Source organism: Aspergillus nidulans, chromosome II (genome assembly GCF_000011425.1).
Source record: "Aspergillus nidulans FGSC A4 chromosome II".
Taxonomy (NCBI): Eukaryota; Fungi; Ascomycota; class Eurotiomycetes; order Eurotiales; family Aspergillaceae; genus Aspergillus; species Aspergillus nidulans.
The window spans coordinates 3,921,591-3,944,262 of NC_066258.1; the positions used below are offsets into that span (position 1 = coordinate 3,921,591).

Consider the following 22,672-nt stretch of genomic DNA (forward strand, 5'->3'; position numbering starts at 1 on the left):
TGTTACGTGCCCTGCTCTTACCCCCTATCTTAAGCACGGTGCTTAGGATGAGTCTATATGTACGTATCTCATTGTCTGTTGCTGCTACGATTCTGGGGAGCTCGATATGGTATTGTAATAATCTTAATCAGCCAGCGAGGTTAGAAGCTTCCACCTACCATGAGGAACCGAGCTGCAACCTGACCTAAACATCAATGAGAGACCATTCTCATCCTCCCTAAGATTTCACCATAAGGCTTTTGATACCCGGCACAACGTATATCTGCACGGCAGCGCCAATAATGCTCGTCGAACAAGTATGCCAGCAGCGCAGTTGAGCCTGCAGGCCTAACCGCTGATCAGATTTTGGGTTCCCATCCAAAATCGGATCGATTTGTTTACTGTTGCAATGAGCAAGGGTTCGATATATGAAGTATGGTTGATAGTTATCTGGAGCTAGGTTAATGATATCATTTAATTTTCTGCCCTAAGGCAGATCGCCTAGGTCACGGGCCGGGCCTTCATCCTGCGAGCCAGGCTCATGGATATGGGATTGGGATATGGTAACATTTACCAGTTCGGCGAATATTTCTGTTTAGTCCGCAGGCGCTGCTTAATTTGGAATGGATGCGTAAAATAGAGAGTAGGAGGCTGTGCGCTGGGATATGGCCTTAGGGGCAGCCTGGTTACGAAGAGCACCTAGATTAGGTACATAGTAGGGGAGAAGGGGTGCGCCCTATGTGTGAAACACCGAGGGTTGATGTTGCCGACTACCCTTTCAGTCAGAACAATTGACATCTCGGACGATTATTCAACATTCAGTTTGTTAGCCCAGCGGCCATCCATCGCTAAAGCTACATAGCCAAATCTAGCGAGTCAGCCCGTCAGCAACCCAAGAAGGCCAGAACCCAGCCCATCAGCACTAAGATAAGGCTAGTCCTATAGAGGCTAGTCTAGCACCAGAAAGAGCTAAGCTTGGTCTCAGACAGGCCAGTCCCTGCAAATGTAGATAAATCAGCCAATAAAAAGTAGTTAACTTCCAGCTATTGTGGGGTAAATAATGTCAGCCCCCATCCTCAGCCTCCAGCGTTTGCCATTATTAAAAGGGCAAGGGCCCGACCAAAACACTCCACGTGGAGGGTCCGACACCTAGACGGTCGCCATGCATATCATGAACGCCGTCGACAGTTTACTTGGAGTAGGATTATATTTCCTCCTGCCCGCCGCGTTGCTTTATATCATCAATACTGTCTTCTTTGGCGCTGTTTATCCCAGAGGAGTGCCTTTCATCCGTGAACGTCCTGGAAAAACCAGCTTCAGTCTAAAAACGCGCCTTGCATATCTAACCGATTGTGAGTCGCTCTTCCGCGAGGCATATCACAAGTACCTCAAAAATGGAAAGCCCGTCATTCTGCCTGGGTTCGGCGTACGCACCGAGCTCATCCTGCCGGTCAGCTCGCTGCGCTGGGCGACGACGCAGCCGGACAGCGTGCTCAGCCCCGGCGAGGCGTTTGTCGAAATCGACCAGGCCGATTACAGTCTCGGCCATTCACGGTATGTTGTTGATGCGTGGCAGGGGATGCTGGTGAAGAACGAGATGAATGCGGTGTTGGAGAATATCGTTGCCGCAATGAACGAAGAGCTGGGGGTTGCCTTTGACAGGTACTTTGGGACAGACGAGGAGAACTGGAGGGATATTGATCTGCTTGAGGCTGCAAAACTGGTCGTCGCGCAGGCTGCAAGTCGCTTTACGGTGGGGTTGTCTTTATGTATGTGCTGGTTCCAAAGGAGGAGAGAAAGATTGAAACGCTGACAATTGCAGGCCGCAATGAGAAATACCTCAACGATAGCTTTGACGCCATCGACGGATGTGTCATCACTGCCGGGGTTGTTGGTGGCTGTCCTCCCGTTTTGCGTCCATTGATCGGACCCATAGCCGGTTTGAAAGCGCGATTAGCGAACAGAAGGTTGCGGAAGCATATCGAGCCACTTTATCATGCACGTATGGAAGCGCTCAAGCTACCGATTGAAGACCAGCCCCAGGACCACTTCCAGATGATGTTGCGGTTCGCGCAGCGGGAGAGGAAGGAGGAGTTATACAGCCTCGACCAGATTGCAACGCGTGTGACGGTCGCCAATTTTGGCTCGATGCACCAGACTAGCATCCAAGTGACGAACATGCTGCTTAACATTCTCGCGTCTGACCCAGAATACAACACCATCGCCGTGCTTCGGGACGAAATTGACCAGGTTCTGGGATCGGACACGGCCTGGACCAAGGCTAAGGTATCCAAGATGACAAAGGCGGATAGTGTCGCGCGCGAAACACTGAGGTGCCACTCATTCGGTGGCCGGGCAGTCTTTCGCAAGGTACTGGTGGACGGGGTAACTACTGATACAGGGCTGCCGCTCCCTAAGGGGACGCTCTTCAGCTTCCTCAGTCAGCCGGCTCATGTGGACGAAGAGACGTATGAGGACCCGTTCAAGTATGACCCTTTCCGGTTCTCGCGGGTCCGTGAAGCTGCAAACGATCCAGCAAAGGCTGGCTCGCTCAGCTTTGTGTCAACCGGGCCGAGTTACCTGGCCTTCAGTCATGGCAAGCATGCCTGCCCCGGGCGGTTTCTGGTGGACTTTGAGTTGAAGATGATTATCGCATACGTGCTAAAGAACTACGATATCCGGTTTCCCGAGGAGTACCAGGGGAAGAGACCGGCGAACCGGTGGGTGGCAGAGGCAGTATTTCCCCCAAGCGGCGTTAGGGTGTTGGTGAAGAGACGGCGGGCTTGATTGTGTGCTTTTCTCCTTTCAGATTGATTCATGTAAATGCAAGTGATCGAAGTCTCTACCATATCCGCCTAGAAAGCTGCAAAAAGCAAGAATAAAACCGCGTGTCAGAGATGTATAACATAGCCTATATGTCTTTCAAATCCAAGTCCAACACCTCCTGCAGCAATGCAAATGGACTCTCATCGTCTCTCATTTCCTCGTCCCAGCCACCCTCACCTTCCCGCGGTCTCTTCTCCAGCAAGACCGCCAAGTCGGCCAACCGCGGATGCATGAATATATCACCTACTGCCAGTCCCTTGACCGACTGGTCTTGACGACTGGAGGCAGAGATGTGCATCGCAACCACTGAATCACCACCGAGCTGGAAGAAGTTGTCGTCGGCGCCGATGGCGTCAACCTCTATGCCCAAGGAATTGGCCCAGATTCGTTGCAGGGCTTTCTCCATCTCGGTTGACGGGGGAACGCGGGTTCCGCTAGACTCACCCGCGAAGTACTGCTCCAGTTCTTCAGTGGGCATGCTTTCAACTGTTTGTTTGATGGCGCGTCTGTCGAGTTTGCCAGAGACAGTCAGGGGAATTTCAGTGACCGGGATATACAGACTGGGGACCATGTACGACGGTAGCAATGAGGACAGGGTCTTCTTGAGCTGCGTAAAGATCACCGGGTCTGGTTTATGTCCGTTCTCGCGCTCAATAACGGCTGCAAGACGCATCTGCTTCTCTCCACGCGATATTGCCACAACAGCCGTGTGCTTGACATGGGGTAGATGGCGTCCAATCCAATGTTCGATCTCGCCCAGCTCGACCCGCTGCCCGCGGATCTTGATCTGCGTGTCAATGCGACCGAGGTATAGGATCTGGCCGTCTTCGGTTTGCTTTGCCAAATCACCAGTTCGATAGACGCGGCAGTCCGAGAGAGCGAAGCGGGAGGCAAAGGAAGGGTTCTGGATAATGGCAGCCTCCGTTTTGGCTGGATCGCCTAGATATCCCCTAGCCAGACCAGGACCCTCGATTAGGAGCTCTCCAGGCGTGCCAACAGGACACAGGCGGTTGGGGTCTGTAGGGTCAGCGATCCAGGTACGAGACCCCATACCAAACCCGATGCTCTGAGCATTCGATAGGTCAGAGATGGGGCCATTGCAGGTTGAGTTGATGGAGCACTCTGTTGGTCCGTAGACGTTCAGTACTTCAGCATGCTTGTACCAAGTTTCCACAACAGAATCCTGGATCTGCTCGCCAGCTAAGATTAAAACCTTCAGGCTGGGAACTTGGTCAGGCGTGAGGAGCCGAGCCACAGTTGAAGTCAGATTTGCGAAGTTGACATTCATGCCCCTCATGACGCCGGCAAGATCGTTCATCCTGTCAGCCTCTGACGGGACACAGACGGTGCCTCCACTGGCAAGCGTGGTGAAATAATCCTGCAGCACGGCGTCGAAGGTGTGTGCCGCGAACTGAATCGTGCGTGTATGGGTCCCAAGACCAAAGCGGGCGCCATGGGTCTTGATTGCCGTTGATAAATTGGAGTGAGTGAGGACGACGCCTTTGGCTTTGCCGGTACTGCCGCTGGTGAAGACTATCCAGGCTGCGTTGGCCGGCGTGACGGATGTTTGTGGCGCAGCAGTCGGTAGGCTGTTGAGCAGTTGCGTATCGATGGGCACTAGAGTCAAACCCCGTGAAGGGGTGAGCTCCAACAGACGCTCGAATTGCTGTGCATCAACAAGAACAAGCTTCGCGCCGGTATCCTCGATGATGCTGGCAATGTGAGGTATGGGATGGCCAGTCCCGAGGGGAACAACCACACCACCAGCTTGTAGGACAGCCAGGAAACAAACCACGGCCCAGACGGATTTGTCCATGCAAACGGGGACCGAGATCTCGGGACCGACGCCAAGCTCAATAAGGTAGCCGGCGAGCGTCGAAGCGTAGGATTGCAGCTGTGCATGCGTCAATGTTCCATCCCACGCTTCGATTGCTGCTGCCCCAGGCCGGGATCGAGCGACCTCAGCGATGAGGTCGTGTAGACAGACATCGAGAGGCTGTGCAAGGGGAAGGGCGTTCCATTGCCGAAGCTGGTTGACATCTTCAGGGCTGAGGAGGTCAATGTCCTTGATCTTCAGGCTTCCCTCGCCATGGAGATGAAGCTGATGCACAACAGCTTCAAACTGGCTCATCAGACGAATTACCTGTGACGACGATAACATCTTCTCATCGAAACGCACATCGACTTCTATGGACTGACCAGAAAGCATGCACTCCACGTTGAGGCCGTAGCTGTCGAATTCGTCCACGGCAACAAGATGCTCAGTCACTCCGGGGATTTTGAACTTGCTCTCGCCATCACTTGCCGGCTGTACAACGAAAAGATGTTTGAGGTCGACTGCTGCTGCCAGCTCGGGGACCATCTTCTTGATGCGCTGAAGACCTGTATGCTCGTAAGGTATCATATCGACGGCTTGCTGTCTCACACTCTGCAGGAACTCGTTGACGAGCTGCTCTGGATCTATGAAGATGCGCACAGGGACGGTCGTCAAGGTCGGTCCGGCGATGTTGGGCACATTGCGTACTGGAGCATTTCGCCCGGAGAGAGCAATGGCAAATACCGGATCAGTTTTGCCAACATACTGATGCACAACCAGCGCCCAAGCGCCTCGAAGAAGGTCTGGCAACATTACCTTTGTAGAGCTGGAAGCTAGATTAACTGTATGCTGATGGCGCTGCTGCGGACGAGGTCGGTAATTGGCAATTGGAAGCGCAGGAAAGTCAGCGCTCGTATCCCCACCGAGTTGGGCCTTCCAGTACGAGGCCGCTGCGTCTTGCGGCTGAGAGTGGATGTATTGAATAAACCGGGAGAAAGAGGCAATGGGTGGCAGGTCTCGACTCGCGTAGGCATCGGCGACCTGCTGAAGAACCAAGGCTCGACTCCATCCATCGTACGTGCTATGATGAGTGGTCCATACAAAGAACCGCTGGCCATCAGGCTGATCCACAAAGGCGAAACGGTTTAAGGGCTGACCCATCATCATCCCCGTCTGCCTGTCGGTCTCGAGGTACTCATCTAAAGATGACGACTTGTTCCAATCAATATGACGGGGAACAACCACGACCTGCAGTGAACCTGTCTGAGGCCCAGACACAATCCGTGTGCGTAGAGCCGAGGTTCGGTGGATGACAATCTGCCAGGCAGCACGGTATTGAGATAGATCGACCTCCTGTGAGAGAGCAAAAACTCTGCGGTCAATGTAGGCTGTTGGCTGCTGCGCCGTGAGAGCGATAAGCCCTTCTTGTAGAGCGGTGCACGGGAGAACGTCTTCGATTTGCTCCTTCGATAAATTACACATAGCAGCGATCTTATCCAACTCAACTGGCTCTTCGCTGGGCTCCGAGCCGCGACTTTCCCGCCACACGCTGAACGGGGCTGGATCTTCCTCATCGGCTTCATCTACGACGCGGCTCTCTACCGCGCGAGCAAGGTCAGGGAGACGGGGGTACTCGAAGAGATCAGCGACGCGCAGGACCAACTCCACATCCCGTGCAGCGGCGACAACGCGCATAGCTGCTACTGAGTCGCCCCCAATATGGAAGAAATGGCTATCTGCGCTGATCTGCGAGACATCAACACCGAGAGTCTTGGCCCACAGCTTCTGCAGTTTGAATTCGGTCTCAGTGGAAGGCTCCTGGTGTGATCCACTGACGGCGAGATACTGCTGTAGCTGCACGTCGTCTAGTTCGTTGATGAACTGGGTCACTGCCCGGCGGTCGATCTTGCCGGATAGGTTCAGCGGTAGCTGTGAGACGGGCGCGTACATTGTTGGCGACATGTACGGGGGAAGATGCTCTAACAGGTCATTGCGCAGCTGATGCAATGCCTTAGACAGTGGCTCGGTCAGGGGTAGCAACTGGGGCAGAACTGTGGATTCTCCAATCTTCGTGACGGGAGAGATATCATCGTCGCTATGCCTGACGTCCTCGTAATCCTCTTTGAATTCGACAGCCGCAACAAGAGATTTCTGCTCCTTCCCTTGTCCGCGTTCGATTACGAGGACTGCTACGCGCCGGACCTCCTTGAGCCGCTGCATGATCCAGTATTCGATCTCACCGATTTCGACTCTTTGCCCGCGGATCTTGACCTGCGTGTCTCGTCTGCCCATATGAACAAGGGACCCATCTCTCTTCTGGCGAACAAGGTCGCCTGAGCGATAGAAGCGACGCTCACTTTTTTGGAACAGAACCTTCCATGCGGGAGTAGCAGCCTCGAGATGTTTGACGAAAGCCGGATTCGTAATGAATGCGCCCGCTGTCTTCTCTGGGTCGTTCAGATAGCCACGGGAGAGCATGGGACCTTCGATCAGAAGCTCGCCGGGCACGCCGACAGGGCACAGCTGGTTTGGGTCTGTAGGCAATGCCACCCAAAGTCGAGTCCCAGTGGGGTAGCCGACATTGGCAGCTTGAGCAGGGTCCGTGACAGGACCAGCTGCGACAGCAATGATGGTACATTCTGAGGGTCCAACGGAATTGAAGACTCGAGCATGTGGCGACCATTTCTCTATGATCCCAGGGTCCATAGCCTCTCCTCCAGCGACGACAGTGCGGATCACTGGGAGATCAGCAGGGTTTAACAAGCCAAGCACGGTCGGAGTCAAATTGACGTAGTTGACAGCGAGCCCCTGCAGAGCTTCGGTGAGACTGTTCATGCGGCTTTCCTCGGAGAAGATACAGACACATCCCCCGTGGAAGAGGGTCATGACGATATCAGAGAGACTGACATCGAAAGTGTATGAAGCAAACTGTGCTGTACGGGTAACACAGTTGACGCCAAATACCGCTCCGTGGGCGATAACACTTGTGGAAATGTTCTGATGCAGCAGTACAACCCCCTTTGGGACACCTGTTGAGCCTGAAGTGTAGATGACCCAGGCAGCATTGTCGGGCGTCACCCCGGAGACTGGGGGCTTAGGGATTGTTGGCAGAGAGTCTAGAAGCTGCTGATCCACCGTGAGCATGGCAGCATTTTCCACCTCAAGACCTGCAAGCCGGTCTCCATGCTTACCGTCAACAAGCAGGGCGACAGCAGCTGTATCATTCAGAAGTTCCCTTATGCGTGCTCGAGGGTGGGAAACTCCCAGCGGAACGACGATGCCACCGGCCATGAGAACTGCCAGCATGGAGACAATCGCCCACTTCGACTTGTCCATGCAGATACCAACAAACCGTTCGGGCCCTACCCCAAGCTGATCCCGCAAATGATGGGCCAGGGTCGATGCCTGAACAGTGAGGTCATGGTATGTCAGGTTCCCATCCCACGAGTTGACGGCTGCAGCACCTGGCTGAAGCTTGGAGATTTCCATAATCTTGTCATGCACGCACACTCGTTCCGGCTTCGGGATGCTTGCGTTCCATTGCGCTAGCTGGGAGACCTCGCCCGGAGAGAGAAGACTGATATTAGAAACAGTGCTGTCCGGGGAGTCAATGATCCCTCTGATTGCGGCCTCGAATGCACCCAGCATCGTTCTGGCGCTTTCCTCGTCGAGCCTGGAGCCCCAGAAATCCAGATCAACGGAGAGGCCATCGGCGCCTGCGGCAATGCCCAGAGAGATGTCGTACTGCAAGACGTCAGAGGTCAGTAACAGGATAGGTTAAACACAGCTCACATCAGTAGGATTAGCTTTGCCCTCAATTTTAACTAAGAGACCAGCTCTCTGCGCAGCAGCATCATCTAGGGCTCGTTGAAATGACATGGTCGTATTACTCAGCTGCCGCGCTGACTTGGATGTGCTATTCGCCTCCAGAGGCGATAACTGGGACATGGCCTGTAATGCATCCCTATGGATGCGCTGCAGGATCTTGGGTAACTCATCAGCTGGACCGAGCTGAATGGAGCACATCGAGGTCTGCACGATCGGGCCGATGACCTCCTGCACACCAGGAATGGACATGGAGCGACCAGAGTTGACGTACGAAAAGCAGACACTGTCTGTGCCGGCGTAGCAGCGCAGGACAAGCCCCCAGGCTAGCTGGCACACTGTCGCAAGTGTCACAGAGTATCTCGCGCAGACGGATTGGACGAGTCGAGAATCGAGAGGTACGTTTGCGCTGACCGTCTGAAAGTCAAATAGCCCTTCGTTTGGTCTGTCCATTGGAACTGTTAGAGGGCTCATCTCCATGCCGGACTCCTTTCTGGATGTGTTTAGCTGAGCAGGTTCGAGGAGGTAGGAGGAGACATAATCAGCGTATGACAGGGGTGCCGCCGCCAGCCCGCCATCACGGTAGGCGTCGCTCAAGTCCTTTAACAAGACTTCAGCCGACTGTCCATCAATGAGGAGATGTGAGATGTCGAATTTTAGATAAACCTCCGAGGGAGAGACCTGGACCAGCTGTAGTCGGTGTGGGATCGAGTGCGGCTGAAAGACGATTGGGTTATTCACGTTGAACTTGACTGAGCCTAAGTGGTCGGCTCCTTCATAGTGTTCAACTGCCGGAATGATCCCAGCCAGAATGACTTGGTTGTAGTGCCCTGGTCGCTGTGTGCTCTCAACCAGGACCGTCCGTAGGCTGGAGTGACGCTTGACAACTTCACCCCAAGCCGTACCCAGTCGTTTGGCATCGACGGGGAGGCCTGGGTGTGAGTGGGTTAATCTGAGCACAAAGCAGCACGAGTATAGGTGAGGATTCTGTAGTTGGCTGACGAGCATTCTGTCCTGGATTGCGGAACAAGGGACAACCGCTTGAATAGCGGTATCCTGGGATACGGAGAGCGCAGACAATTTGGCCTTCATCTCGGGCGAGAGTGTGTCGGCCAAGCTCGAGCCAGCGTCGGTGGTAGGGGTGAGGGCGCCAGTCTCTGAGTCATCCAGTGAGCTGTCCTTGTCGCTGGCATTATCGCTGGTGGAGGACGAGGCAAGCTCAGCCGGGCCCTGGGCCATCGAATACAGCGACTCCAGTGTAGTTGCTGCCATGATATCGGCAATGTTGATGGTAATACCCTGAGCCCGACATTGGGCCAATATCTTGATGGCCAGCAGAGAGTCGCCGCCCAAGGAGAGAAAGGACCGTTGCGGATCGACATCTTTGGTGTCAAGCTGGAGCACATTGGCACATATCCTCCGGAGCTCAAGCTGTAGCCACTCCGATGGGGAGGATTCTATAGCGCCAGGCATAATGATGGTGATGATGATGCTTGTAAGGGGGAAACGGGTAGAAGAACAAGAGGGGTATCTCAACGGTCTAGCAACATCAACAATGAAGCATGAAAAAGAATAAAAAAAAGAAAATTAAAAGTTCCAAGAGTAAGAGTAGTGAAAGACGGGGCCGTGTGAATGCTTGGAAGAGACAAGCCCTCTGTCTGGGCGGCTTGTACTTATACAATAATCTTATACAAAGAATACAGATTCGCCCTTGGCGACTGCAACAACAGATTAGCCTCGTTGAAGCTCCGCTAACTCATTGAAAAATACTAGCGTATAGTTATGTACAAACGATAAAAGTTCTTTCAAGTGGTATAGTAAAATAAAAAAAGGAGAAAACAATGCCGTTAACGTCCCATCTGAGACAAGCTAAGGATCGGCCCCCAATCTGACCAGTTCTGCAATGATCGCGCCACTCAGCGACAACATGAGCCACCTGTGGTATCGGTTGGGTGTCAAGAAGCTGAGGGCCTAGGAGCTGACTGTACAGGAGGACGCAGGATGTAGGAGCTAAGGATTAGGGCTAAGGATCAAGGCTGACGCTGAGGCGTTGCAGCTGGAAATTAGAGCAGCCACGCGAACCAGCCCAAGGCTTGATTTAGTCAATCCTTTTGCTAATCGTTAAACAAGGGGTATACCTGCCGACAGGCGAAGAAGCTGATAGTTTAATGGATTGTAGGCAGTAGAGCAGTGGGAAACTATATTAGACTACATATAACGACAGTATTCGACCCATCCTGCGATAGTTCTCTCTCTCTCCTTTCTGATGGGAGCTCCTGTATACCAGGAGTAGACCGAGCCTCACAATGTCTCACTCAATGTCATCATCATCATCATCATCATCATCATCATCATCATCAAGGGATGAAGGCCAGAGCAGACTCAATAACGTGCTCAGCAACATCGCCAAACAATGCAGGACCACATCAGCCCAAGTCCAGGACGTCTACCCCTGTACACCACTTCAACAAGGCCTGTTCGCCCTCTCATTGACGTCTCCAGGGGCGTACATGGCCCAGCATGTCTTTAGACTCCAACCGTTCGTCGATCAGGGACGCATGAAGCAAGCATGGAACGTGGTCCTGCAGAAACATGCCATCCTCCGCACGCGGATCGTCATGCTTGGGGAAAATGCCATGCAGGTCGTTCTCAAGCAATCGCCTGAATGGAGGAACTGCAGCGATCTACGCGCGTATCTCGATGCCGATCAGTCGATCACCCTTCAGACGGGCGAGCCGCTGACCCGATGGGCGATCTCAGACACCCATCTGGTCTGGAGTGCCCACCATAGTGTTTATGATGGATTCTCCGTTGAGCTCATCTTGAGAGATGTGGCCACAGCCTATGCGGACGGCGAGATACCACCCCGGCCTTCGTTTCGCCAATTCATCCAGCGGATGTTCCAGCAAAAGCAGAAGTCGCTGACAGAGGCATACTGGAAGAAGAAGACAGCACATCTCGACGAGGTGGATACGTTTCCTCGACTGCCGGCGTCCACGTACCGACCACGGCCCAACAGCGTGTATAAGCACGAATCGAGTCTGGCAATCGATGGGCCTTCTGGTGTCACCTTGTCGACCATCGCCAATGCGGCCTGGGGGTTGGTGCAGTCCAGCCATCTCGGCAGCGAGCAAGTCAGCTTCGGGACGACCTTGAGCGGACGCAACGCGAACATGCCCGACATCGACAAGGTGGTCGGTCCAACGCTGGCAACGGTGCCCGTCCTTCTGGATGTCCGGAGCAGCCAGTCTGTAGCCGACTTTCTGCAAGCAACACAGGCCTATTTCACCGAGTTGATCCCCCACCAGCACATTGGGCTGCAGAACTTGAGGCGGCTCAACCGAGCGACGGAAGCAGTCTGCAACTTTCAGACTCTTTTTGCTTTTCAGCCAGGGATGACCGAGACTCAGGGGCAGTCGCCGTACGGCCATCTTCTCACCGCAGAGAATAAGGACAAAGTCGAAGCTGCCTTCTACAGCTATGCCCTCACATTCCAGTGCTCTCTAGCAGGAACCGGGATAATCAAGGTGCTCGCCTCATATGACGACAAGATCATTTCGAGCTCGCAAATGAAACGACTGGTTTTTCAGTTCGAGCATATAGTATCGCAGTTGATCAGTAGCAATGGCTCCAAGAGATTGAGCGAAATCCAGCTCATCTCGCCCCAGGACCTGGACCAGCTCGACATTTGGAAAAGAAAAATGGAAAGCTACGAGCAACTCTTGCCCTTGGATGCGATTCAACGTCATATCGACACTCGACCTGATGCGACAGCCGTCGCTGCCTGGGATGGCACCCTCTCCTACGTGGAATTAGACGCTTTCGCCACTCGACTAGCTACATGGTTAGTGCACGAGCAGAAGGTCGGGCCCGAAATTGTGATTCCCATCTGCTTCGACCGGTCACAATGGATGATCGTCTCTATCTTCGGTGTATTGAAAGCTGGAGGCGCCTTTCTACTTCTCGACCCAATCTACCCTGAGAATCGCCTCCGGTACATGATCAAGATGGTCAACGCCCGAACTATCCTCGTCTCCGAATCGTGCAGAGCGAGGTTTGAGGGAGTTCCTGGTGCCATACTGGCCGTGAACGCTGCTTGGTTTGAAACCCACACCCACGCATCCATTCCTATGAGGGAACTCCCAGTAGACCGCGCATTGTACCTTGTCTTTACCAGCGGTTCGACCGGCCAGCCAAAGGGGGTCATTGTGACACATGCGTCCTACGCTGCCTCGGCAGCAGGACATATGCCCGCGCTGGGGATGAATGAAAACACCCGGCAACTGTTCTTCGCATCGCCCGCATTCGATTTAAGTATCTATGAAATTCTGGGATCCTTAATGTGTGGCGGTACCGTCTGTGTCCCAACTGAGGAAGACCGCAATGGAAGCGTAGCGCCGGTTATTAGAGACATGAATGTGAATCTCATTTCTCTGACATCGTCGTATGCGAGGCATCTGCGTCCGGAGGATGTCCCGAGACTCGAGACACTTGCGCTCGTCGGTGAGCCGTTGGCTAGAGACGTCCAGCGTGTCTGGGCCAACCGCTTGACACTCATAAATGCCTACGGACCTGCCGAGTGTTCCGTTGTGAGCACGGTCAAGCGTCCTGTCACACTCGATTCCAACCCAGCCAATATCGGTACTACTGTTGCGGGAAGGGCATGGGTTGTCCACCCCAAAGACCATGAGATCCTCCTCCCGATCGGTGCAACGGGCGAACTTCTGCTCGAGGGCGACCACCTGGCGCGCGGATATCTTAACGACGAGGAGAAAACAGCCGCTGCTTACATTTTCGGTCCATATTGGGCACCATCTCCAACGCCCCGTCGGTTCTACAAGACCGGTGATTTGGTGCATTTTGACGAAGACGGGTCGATCGTCTTCGAAGGCCGCAAAGACTCGCAGGTCAAGATTCGGGGGCAGCGAGTGGAGATCGCAGAGATCGAACATCATCTTGCTAGGCTGTTTCCTAATGCTGCCGGCGCTGCAGTTGACGTCTTCAAGCATGAGTATCATGTTCATCTGGTCGCCTTTCTCTTCTGCGATAAAGAATCCTGGAATTCTTCGGACACACCGGCAGATATTCTGCAGCGTCTTGGTGACGTTAATGTTTCGACCATGTCGCACATAAAACAGCAGCTGGAGCAGGTTATGCCTCACCATATGGTGCCTACCCGGTACCAGATCTGGGCTCGCATGCCCACGTCGCTCGCCGGTAAGCTTGATCGAAAGGCTCTGCGCAAGGAATTGGGCAACCAGAGTACCACCGTTATCGAGCTCGACGAAACGAGCACTGAGTTTCCGGTCATCGATTCCACGAACAAGGTGGCCCTGCGGTTGAATCACAAGATCCTCGACCTCGCGTCGGAAGAAAAGACCACACTCGACGGGCGAGACTTCCCACTGTCCATCCTGGGCCTCGACTCAATCCAGCTGATCACCATTGTTACGTTTATTCGGAGTGAATATGGCGCAAAAATGACCGTTGAAACGCTATACGACCTTAAGCTCACTGTGACAGGCCTCGCAGCCATGATCACCTCACCGCACGATAGGCCAGCGGAAGCTGCGCCGACACTCGACCTTTCCAAGGAGCTGCAGAGGGTCTACAGGGAGTTGACCCGGCGTTCAGAGTCTATTAAGCACAAACGAAAAGTATTCTTGACAGGGGCAACTGGGTTGTTGGGCTCTCAGATTCTGCGCCAGCTGCTCGCCGACCCAAGCGTCCAAAGGGTCATCGTTCATGTCCGCGCGAACGATGCCGCCAAGGGTATGGCGCGTGTAGTGTCTGCGGCAACTCTCGCCAAGTGGTGGTCATCCTCCTACGCGAATCGCGTAGAATGCTGGCCTGGAGATCTGGGAATGCCCCAGCTCGGGCTCCAGCCTGAGCAGTGGCGGATGCTCTGTGGGACAGCAGACGCAGGGGCTCCGATCACCTCAGTTATACACAACGGTGCTGCAGTGCAGTGGCAGGCCCCATACCAAGCACTCAAGGCTGTCAATGTCGACTCTACTGTTGAACTACTTACGGCCATGGCCCAGTGGTCCGAGCCCGGTAGCTTCACCTTTGTCTCTGGAGGGCTGAAACGATCACCGGGGCAGGACCTCGAATCCTTCATGAAATCTCTAGAGCAGGCAAATGGCTATAGTCAAAGCAAGTTTGTAGCTGAGGAGTTGGTCTCGCGCTTTGCAGGCCACCAGTCGACACACCGAGTATCGATTGTTCGCCCGGGCTGGGTGATCGGCACAGAGAAGGATGCGGTTCCCAATACGGACGACTTTCTATGGAAGCTCGTGCAGGCCTGTATTCAGATTGGCGCGTATCCGGCCGAAGGAGGCGATCTATGGCTCGCAGTCGCTGATGCAGAAGAGGTAGCGACTCGTATTCTAGCGACGACGTTTGCCGCTTCAGGCGAGTCTCCTTCTGTTGACAACGTGGAGATCGGCACGACAGTCTCGCGTTTCTGGGAGTTGATCAAAGTACAGACGGGCATGGAACTGACACAGATGAGTGCCGAGGACTGGAAGCAGGCTGCACAGGACTTTGCTGCCAGCCAGGAATCGGAGCAGACCTTCTTGCCCGTGCTGGCCATGCTGCAAGATCCGCAGATGGAGTTTGGAGTACAGCGTCCGGCGAACGGTGGACCACCGAGCAATGTCAATGCTGCAATTAGGAGCAATATCAAAACCCTCGTCGAGACGGGCTTTCTCTCGGGTTCGAGTGTTTCATCTGCTGGAAGGAATTTGTCGAATGTTTTTAGCAGAACAAAAGTCAACGAAGCCAGGCAGGCGTTTGTTAGATAGAGGTACTTTATATGAGATTTGATAGGTATTTTTAGATGATTTGTTACCCATGATGAGTATGATTAACAATCCGGTTAGACTCTTCAGAAGTTGTGATTGTCGAGGACTAGAAACGAAGGCTAAAAGAGGAAATAAAGGCGTCCGATTGCTCAGAGAGGAGGTACATACCAGGTATTAATAAAAGAAAGATGAAACCACTCCTATTGCTGGGCATGACGTACGGAGAGATCCTGCAGTTGTCTAGAGTGTCTATGCATGGCACCGACTTTAGTCGGAATGGGATGTGTATTTGTTGCTCTATGTTTATGCACCAGAAGACAAGGAAATAACCAAGACCATCTTTTAATTCAATCTCATGCCATTCTCTAACCGGCCGCCCTCCCCATCGGGCACAAAATAGAATCTGCCGGGCCGACCGTGCCTTCGCAGCATCTCGTTAAGCAGATCCGACAATAAGAGCTCCTGCCATCCCTCACCCTCGTACTCTGATCCCGAGACAATGGTATCGTCTTCCACCACTCTGACAGCTAGATTCGGCTCTTTGTTGACTGTTGGTTCTATCATTTGGACGGTTGAGGTCGAAGAGGTCGGCGTGCGTGTGGCTTCGAAGTGATCAGAATGTTGAGAGGCGGCGCTTGATTCAGCGCTGGAACTTGTCGACCGCCGGCCCGAAAATACAGTACGTCGAGTCGATCGTGGCCTGATGTTACTTCGTGGGCTTCTGGACTTTTCCCACTGGTCCAGCCTCCTTGTAGCGAGTATTGTGGCTTCCGACGACGGGATAGACGTAGTTGATACGGCGGATGAGAGAGACGGTGTCAGTAATGGGGTCTGAAAGGGGGTTTGCTCGGGGGTATCGTTGTAGCTAAGCAGGGGAACTTCGTCACTGGGCAAGTCAAAGTATGTAGGTGAAGTCTCGCAGGCAGACCGAATAAAATCCACTACGGCCTCGTGGTACCGATCCCCTACCGGGATCGCATGGGCACCTGGGTGCATCACCTTCCGCCGTCGAGAGCCTCCAATCTGTGCCTTGTCCACTGCGGCTACCATCTCTGACGGAACGACGGGGTCGAATTCACCCATGAAATGTAGGAAGGGCGTCTCAATAAGTGGCTCTGAGTAGAAGGCATTGAATACAGGGCTTGTCCCCATGTAGGCGCCGTATGTGATGCCGAATTTCAGCGGCGGGTGGTTGATGTTCTTGTAGGATTTGGGATATCGCACTGCGCCTGGGAATGAGGCGGCGTACTCATCGAATCTTTGTCTTCGTCTCGGTCCCTCCAGTAATGAAGCCATCATGGAGCCAACGACTGATCCCTGAGAGAAGCAGATGACTCCATCAAAGGGTCCTTCTACCCGCAGTATCTCCGCCGCGATATCCAGGCTCTCGAGTAACCCACGCGGCGGATCGTCTTCGAACAGCCGGAACCAAGCGTGCGTCTCAATCAGGTCTGGATCTTTGAAATTATCTGATCTCTCGCGCTGGATTTCAGAGAGGTAGTCGAGTCTATCCGAGACTTTGTATGCAATCGGGCCGGTTGGGAAGAAGAAGGTTGACCCGGGATATGCGCGTTGAATATGTTCTCGTAGCCGGACCGTCTTCCTCTCGAAGACGGGGCCCGTCTGGGTGTGCCCGTGAAAGAAGAGGATGCGCATCTCGTCAGAGAATGCGCGCGGTATGGTAGGTGGAATAGTTGCTACAGTAGACAAAGGTAATAGTGGCGACTGCCGTGCCGGTATAGAATGAACCAGGGCTAGTCTATCTGACTTCTTCGCAGCAGCGCTCCAGCCACTTGGCGTGAATGATAAATTATATCTCCCAAAACTCCCACTTCTTGTGTCGGCGCTGTCAGCCATTGAAGGCAACCTGCTATATTGCTAGCTTAGACCTTGTATTCGCGCCTGCTCTTGCATCGGCAATAGGCCAGTTCAGTACTATCTTGACCCTACTCAAAGGATCCAGCCAAGGAAAGCAACTAAGGAAAGGGGCTTGCCAGAAGCAAAAATACCATACAATATAGGCCCTGGTGTCCTTTATTTTTGCAAAAACCGCATACCACTCCCGTCACGATGCGCCGCTGGTTCTTGTAGGACCTTGGCCACAACCACGCCGGCGACAAGGGTAGATACGCAGTGGGCCATGCGGCGCTGACATCACAAACTGCGCCATTGCCATTGCATGAAGGATCTGGCCTTCCACCGGGTACTCTCGATGCCTACTACGGAGGGTTGATGCGCAGTACTGTGACCGCATCAAGACATTTCAACGGCCAGCCGGGTCAGCTCAGCTTACCTTGGTGACTAGAGAGTTTCATCATTCTATGCAATCATAGCCTGATTCTACGTTTTTAACTGTCACCGACCCACCTACGTGCAGGCTGCAGTGAGCTCTAGGTCCTTTCTGCCTCGAGGACCCAGGTGCCAGAAACCTGCATTCCGCCATGTGGCCTGTTTATTGCACGACGTCCTTTGCTCTCCTGGGGCCGGAAAGCTGGGTGCTCCTTACTACAATTACCATGCAGGTACCACTCATCGACCCCCACTTGCACCTATGGACCCTACAGCATGAGCTGACGCACATTGCGACGCACATTGCAGGAGCCCCCGCCAACAAGTCTCAGCGGAATCCCATACGCATATGGTGGTTGAGGCTCACGGTTTCGCATGCACGGTGTCGCAAGGCTTGCCACTCGAGTCAAGTGCCCACATTCTATTCCATATACCCACAGCCAACGACTGCCTCCAAAACTCGAATTTCCGGATTACCGACTTTGATAGGTCGTTTCGATACTGCAGAGGGGCTGGAATTGAATGGCTCATGTTGATGACACAGAGTATCTAGAATCCACAAGTGTACGCGAGTGGCAGGGGCCGGTAAGTGGCCGTTATGCTACGGCACTAAAGATTTCTGCTACGGGCTCCAGGGTGCCAAAACCGATTACCAATGTATGATTTAAGTAATCTAGTCCTTCTTCAAATCAACAAGCTGCTCGCTAACCCCTTCCCGCGTTACAACCAACATTTGTAGGTGATCTCCAACCTCAATATGCCGCTCTGTCGCCCCCGTATATGCGTCCCGCACCAGCTGCTGGGCCGTCTGTAAGCTCAACGGCTGTAGCCGCGGTGCTTGGCTGTCCAGGAACGGCAGCATCAGACTACTCGCCTCTCCGGCCGCACAGTGGCTCCGCTTCTCAATACAGCCGGCGGGGTCGTAGTAATAGATGGCCCCTTGGCCGTCTGCATCAATACCGGCAACCATCGTCTGCAGCTGGTAGGGAAAAAACCGCTTCTCGTAGAGCATGGTCGAGACCCGCTGCGCGCAGGCCCGCAGACCGATGTTCTTTCCGTGCTGGTACTTGTACATAGCTACGATCGCGTCGAGCCGCTCTTTCAACGCCCGTCCGTCAGCAGCAAAGCCAATGACGGAGATAACGATCGAGCGGTCCCGGGCATCCTGGATGGTGAAGACTTTGGGCTCATAGCGTGTGTTGATGTTGTACCCTGCTGTTGAGCGGGTATCGCCAGCAAGGATGGCGAAATCTGGTCCTGAGACGCCTAATGTGGCGCCGCCGTTGCTGGTGTATCTGAATGATGTGAATAATGAGATTGACCTTGACCAGTAGTTAGGGCTGATGAGAGGCTTACGGGTAGAATCTAGTTTCCTTAGCCATGTTGGCGCTTTCTGATGGATACAATGTGACAAAGCCGACGGAACAACTGTTTCGACTTTAGCCAAGGATGAACAGAATAAGCGCTAGCTGGAGGAGGTTTTGTGGCGCGGACGGTAGGTGATGGTTCTGGCTAGAGGGTGCAAGACAGTATACTGTATATATATGCCGCTCAACGGGCAGGCAGAAAGCAGTGCGTCAATCCGAATGGCCTGCTCGCCAAACGCTTGTCAGCACTAGTCCGAACTCAGAGAAGATGCTGGCAAGGGTCGATCGGCCGGCAGGCCCGCCGCGGCTGAACAGACTAGACGGAACCAGTTAGCATATACTAGAGCTGCTAATATAGTAGAGGATAAGACAAGACGGTGTTGAATGGACACTAGAGATCCGCTCTTCGTCTTCCATAAATTGATGAAGAATTAGAATATTATATGGGAGGGAGAACTAAGAATAGTCTAGGATGATGATTTGATTTATCTAATCTTGGATAATTATTTATTCAACATTATTATTCATTTTTATTTTTATTTTTTATTTTTTTGTTTTCTTTTTATTTTTCTTGTTCTGTCGCTCAGCCGGGCAAACGCGGATGCATTGCTGACTGAGTTACTGGCATCTCATCAATCAAACACCACCCCAGAAGCCGCGTACAGATCCATCTGACTGGGCTCGCTCCAATCGGCCAGGGGTTCCAACAGCACTGGCGGGGCCAGGTTGAAAGCCGGAGGGTGGCCAGAGGCCAGCGAGTGCTGCGACACAGGCTGCATCTGCACCTGCAGCTGCATTCCCATCCCCATCTGGAGCATCAGCTGGCTTGGAATGAGTCCGCACGTTCCAGACTGCCGATGGAAATTGCGCGCGGTTGAGCGCGTGAAGACCCGCCCGCAGTCTGGACAAGGGTGCATCTTGGCCTGCCCGTTCTTCTCGCGTAGATGGCGGCGGTAATTTCCCACCGATGAGAATTTGCGCCCCTCACAGCCGTGGTCCCAGCAGCGGATGGTTGAATCAGGGTTGGAAATAGAGTCCGTGAACGTGGTCCTGCGTCTGGAGGGCTCCTGACCCTGACCGGGACAGCCTGGAAGAGGTCGGGTTGTCCCGACTCCGCAGGGCTGTTGGCGTCTAGCGGGTCTGCGAGGGTCAGAGTCATGATTCAGATTGGGGCCGTTGGGTGGGCCTGCGGCTGGGCGATGCTCTGGAGTTAAACTGAGGCTTGGCTCGTTCATTTGGTATCCAGATTGCGAGGTCAGGGCCCACGCGGGCGGATGCGCTGTTTGTGCGCGAGGAGGTGCAGGTTCTGGTGCTTGTGGATGGTGCAATATGCTAGGGTGTGGTGGCGATGTGTATCGTGGGTACGTATTGTCTGTGGTCTCGATCTCGTTCATCGTCGGGTAGTGGTCTGCTGGATGTATCCCGAGGGAGTCTGCGTAGAGATGCATGTTGTTCATGGTGTTCATGGTGTCTTTCGTGATTAGTGTGTCCATGCTGGAGTTAGTAAAAAAGTGAAGTTCGAGTCGCAGCACTGAGTAGCAGGCAAGACCACCGCTTTTGGCTCTTATAGACCGTTGGCAGGAGCTGGAGGTCATCACATCGCCGGATCTGCAGGCTGGAGCTTTTAAGACCATCAGTGGGTACCCTTTCTTCATTCTTCACCGATCCATCAGCTCATCTGGCACTCATGATGGAATCAGGTCGCGGCTTGGACTAGGGTAAGCGCTAATTGCAGCTGAGGTTGGCTGACGAAGGTCTGACAAACGTGTTGTTTTAACTATTTCAGCATGTAGATGGGTAGTTTTATTGCGCTTAATCTATGCAAAGTACCATTGCAGTTTAAGTAATAATAAGGTATCGAGTAAGATTTACTTCTTGGGCGGCGTTACCCGTCTCCATTCCATCCCCAGAACGCCAATGATGGACGCTGCGGCCAATCCGATCGAAAGGTACCAAGTTTTGACGATGGCCTTATTGCACAAGTCCATAATGACACTCAGGGACTCGGCGGGCACCAAGTTGCGGATCTCGCGGTTTCCAGTAGTCAGCACGGTTTCCCTGTTGATCTGAGGGAATCGGCTGCTGATGCTCGAGGAGAGCGTGCCAGTATAGATCGTGTCCGCGGCCGAGAGCGCTATGGTCCCGCCCAGGGTCTGGGCGAGCACGATCAAGGAGACGCCGATGGGGATATCGTTCATTGGGAGGATGGTCTGCGCTGCGACGAGAGTCTGCTGAAGGGCGCATCCAAGACCAACACCGGCAGGGACCTGGAAGCCGAGCACATGGCGGATGGGTGAGGTATATTCCAATGTGGACAGCAGACCCATTCCAACGGAGAGGAGCATGGTGGCGATGATCATAAAGGGGACATAGTGGCCAATGACTGGCGTCAGAATCCCGCATAGCGTGGTGAAGACGACGGCGGCGGCGATAATGGGGAGCAGCTTGACGGCGGACGATATGACCGAGAGGTCCTTGATGACCTGAAGCCAGATGGGCAGCTGTTGCATGTTAACGAACACATCCTTTCCAGTCCAGAGATAGTGCACGAACGTAGTATTCGAGAATGAAGCCGGTTCCAGAGGTGCAAAAAGAGAAGAACATGCCAAAGGCGATACTTCGCTGGCACAAAATCCTCATTGGGACCAGTGCGTCGTCTCCCTTTCTCTTCTGCACCAGCATAAAAGCGAGCATGATAACGCCAAAGAGGATGAAGAGGACGATTATCCGAGCATTCTTCCACGAGTATTCCTTTCCGCCCCAGAGCAACGCCAGGATCAGGCAGAGGATCGATCCGAGAAAGAGGGTGAATGCAGGGAGGTCCAGCATTGCGATGCGGCCCCTCCATGTCTTCACATTCGTTTTCGGGGGGTCCAGCTTGAGCAGGAATACGGTGATGAAGAAGGTCGGGGCGGATATGATCGGGTTGATGTAGAAGATCCATCGCCAGGTCGTCCCGTTGATAATCCCCCCTGCCAGCAGAGGGCCGCAGATGAAGGCGATTCCATTGACCGCGCCGAGAATACCGTTGAAGACGGCGACTTTGGCCCGGGGGACCGATTGCGAGAGGATTGTTAGGGCTCCAGACAGGATGCCGCCTGCGCCGATGCCTGCGATAGTTCGGCCGCTGCACGACAGTCAGCGACTACATTTCCTTTTCTCTTATTTACTTCTCCTGTACGTTTGACTTACAGGATCAGGGCGATAGAATTGGGTGCGGTTGCGCAGATGATAGAGCCGATCTCGAACAGCAAGAGTGCGCCCAAGTAGACGATCTTGACCGGCAACATGGAATACAGCCGGCCGAAGACGAGCTGAAAGGCACAGTCGGTGAACAGGTACGCAGACCCGTACCAACCAATGTCCTGCAGCGACTGGAATTCATCGGTAATGGTCGCGACCGCGGTGCCTAGCACCACCTCATCCTGATACGCTCAGCGGGACTCTCCCAGACCGGAGGCGATACTTACCAAGGCAACTTGGAAGACTGACAGACACAGACCGACGAAGATGAATGAGAATTTCAGATGGCCGACATAATGCACCTCTTCCTCCTCTTCGCGCTCTTCAAATGGGGTGGAGGAACGCGCACTGAGCTCGTCTGGCGTGAGCGACGGGGTCTGAGTCTTTTCCATGGCGAGGGGTCAAAATCTGAGAGACAAAAAGGGCTGACCGGTCGCTACATCATGAAAAAGCGAGAGTCGAGGTAGGTAAAGGTAGGTAAAGTACAAAGTGACTGGTGAGCAGGCATCCTGAGGTGCGCG

General features: G+C 53.6%; 7 protein-coding genes across 7 annotated transcripts, besides 1 other annotated feature; 2 read left to right on the forward strand and 5 right to left on the reverse strand.

Annotated features, from left to right (window-relative positions):
• Positions 1-22,672: part of a sequence feature (contig 1.59 1..177453(-1)) that runs on past both edges of the window.
• Positions 1,120-2,864, forward strand: ANIA_03497 (protein CYP623B2). Its single transcript, XM_656009.2, has 2 exons — positions 1,120-1,748; positions 1,802-2,864. The coding sequence occupies exons 1-2, from the start codon at positions 1,142-1,144 to the stop codon at positions 2,764-2,766; spliced, it is 1,572 nt and encodes a 523-aa protein (XP_661101.1). The 5' UTR covers positions 1,120-1,141; the 3' UTR covers positions 2,767-2,864.
• ANIA_03496 (protein inpB) lies at positions 2,891-9,919 on the reverse strand (the record flags this gene model as incomplete). The annotated part of the gene is made up of 2 exons (XM_656008.1): positions 2,891-8,365; positions 8,414-9,919. The coding sequence occupies 2 exons, from the start codon at positions 9,917-9,919 to the stop codon at positions 2,891-2,893; spliced, it is 6,981 nt and encodes a 2,326-aa protein (XP_661100.1).
• Positions 10,753-15,362, forward strand: ANIA_03495 (protein inpA; the record flags this gene model as incomplete). The annotated part of the gene is made up of 2 exons (XM_656007.1): positions 10,753-15,163; positions 15,331-15,362. 2 exons carry the CDS (start codon positions 10,753-10,755, stop codon positions 15,360-15,362), a joined length of 4,443 nt encoding a protein of 1,480 aa, XP_661099.1.
• ANIA_03494 (uncharacterized protein) lies at positions 15,595-16,908 on the reverse strand (the record flags this gene model as incomplete). The annotated part of the gene is made up of 1 exon (XM_656006.1): positions 15,595-16,908. One exon carries the CDS (start codon positions 16,906-16,908, stop codon positions 15,595-15,597), a length of 1,314 nt encoding a protein of 437 aa, XP_661098.1.
• Positions 18,215-18,923, reverse strand: ANIA_03493 (proteasome core particle subunit beta-6-like protein; the record flags this gene model as incomplete). Its single annotated transcript, XM_656005.1, has 2 exons — positions 18,215-18,836; positions 18,898-18,923. 2 exons carry the CDS (start codon positions 18,921-18,923, stop codon positions 18,215-18,217), a joined length of 648 nt encoding a protein of 215 aa, XP_661097.1.
• ANIA_03492 (protein scpR) lies at positions 19,541-20,374 on the reverse strand (the record flags this gene model as incomplete). Its single annotated transcript, XM_656004.1, has 1 exon — positions 19,541-20,374. The coding sequence occupies one exon, from the start codon at positions 20,372-20,374 to the stop codon at positions 19,541-19,543; it is 834 nt and encodes a 277-aa protein (XP_661096.1).
• On the reverse strand, positions 20,777-22,543 carry ANIA_03491 (uncharacterized protein; the record flags this gene model as incomplete). Its single annotated transcript, XM_656003.1, has 4 exons — positions 20,777-21,409; positions 21,462-22,035; positions 22,101-22,282; positions 22,379-22,543. The coding sequence occupies 4 exons, from the start codon at positions 22,541-22,543 to the stop codon at positions 20,777-20,779; spliced, it is 1,554 nt and encodes a 517-aa protein (XP_661095.1).

Bases quoted from the DNA above. Each gene is read 5' to 3' on its own strand.
- ANIA_03497 (XM_656009.2), top strand. From the start codon at position 1,142: ATGCATATCATGAACGCCGTCGACAGTTTACTTGGAGTAGGATTATAT. The intron at 1,749-1,801 runs GTATGTGCTGGT...TGACAATTGCAG, and splicing joins TACGGTGGGGTTGTCTTTAT to GCCGCAATGAGAAATACCTC.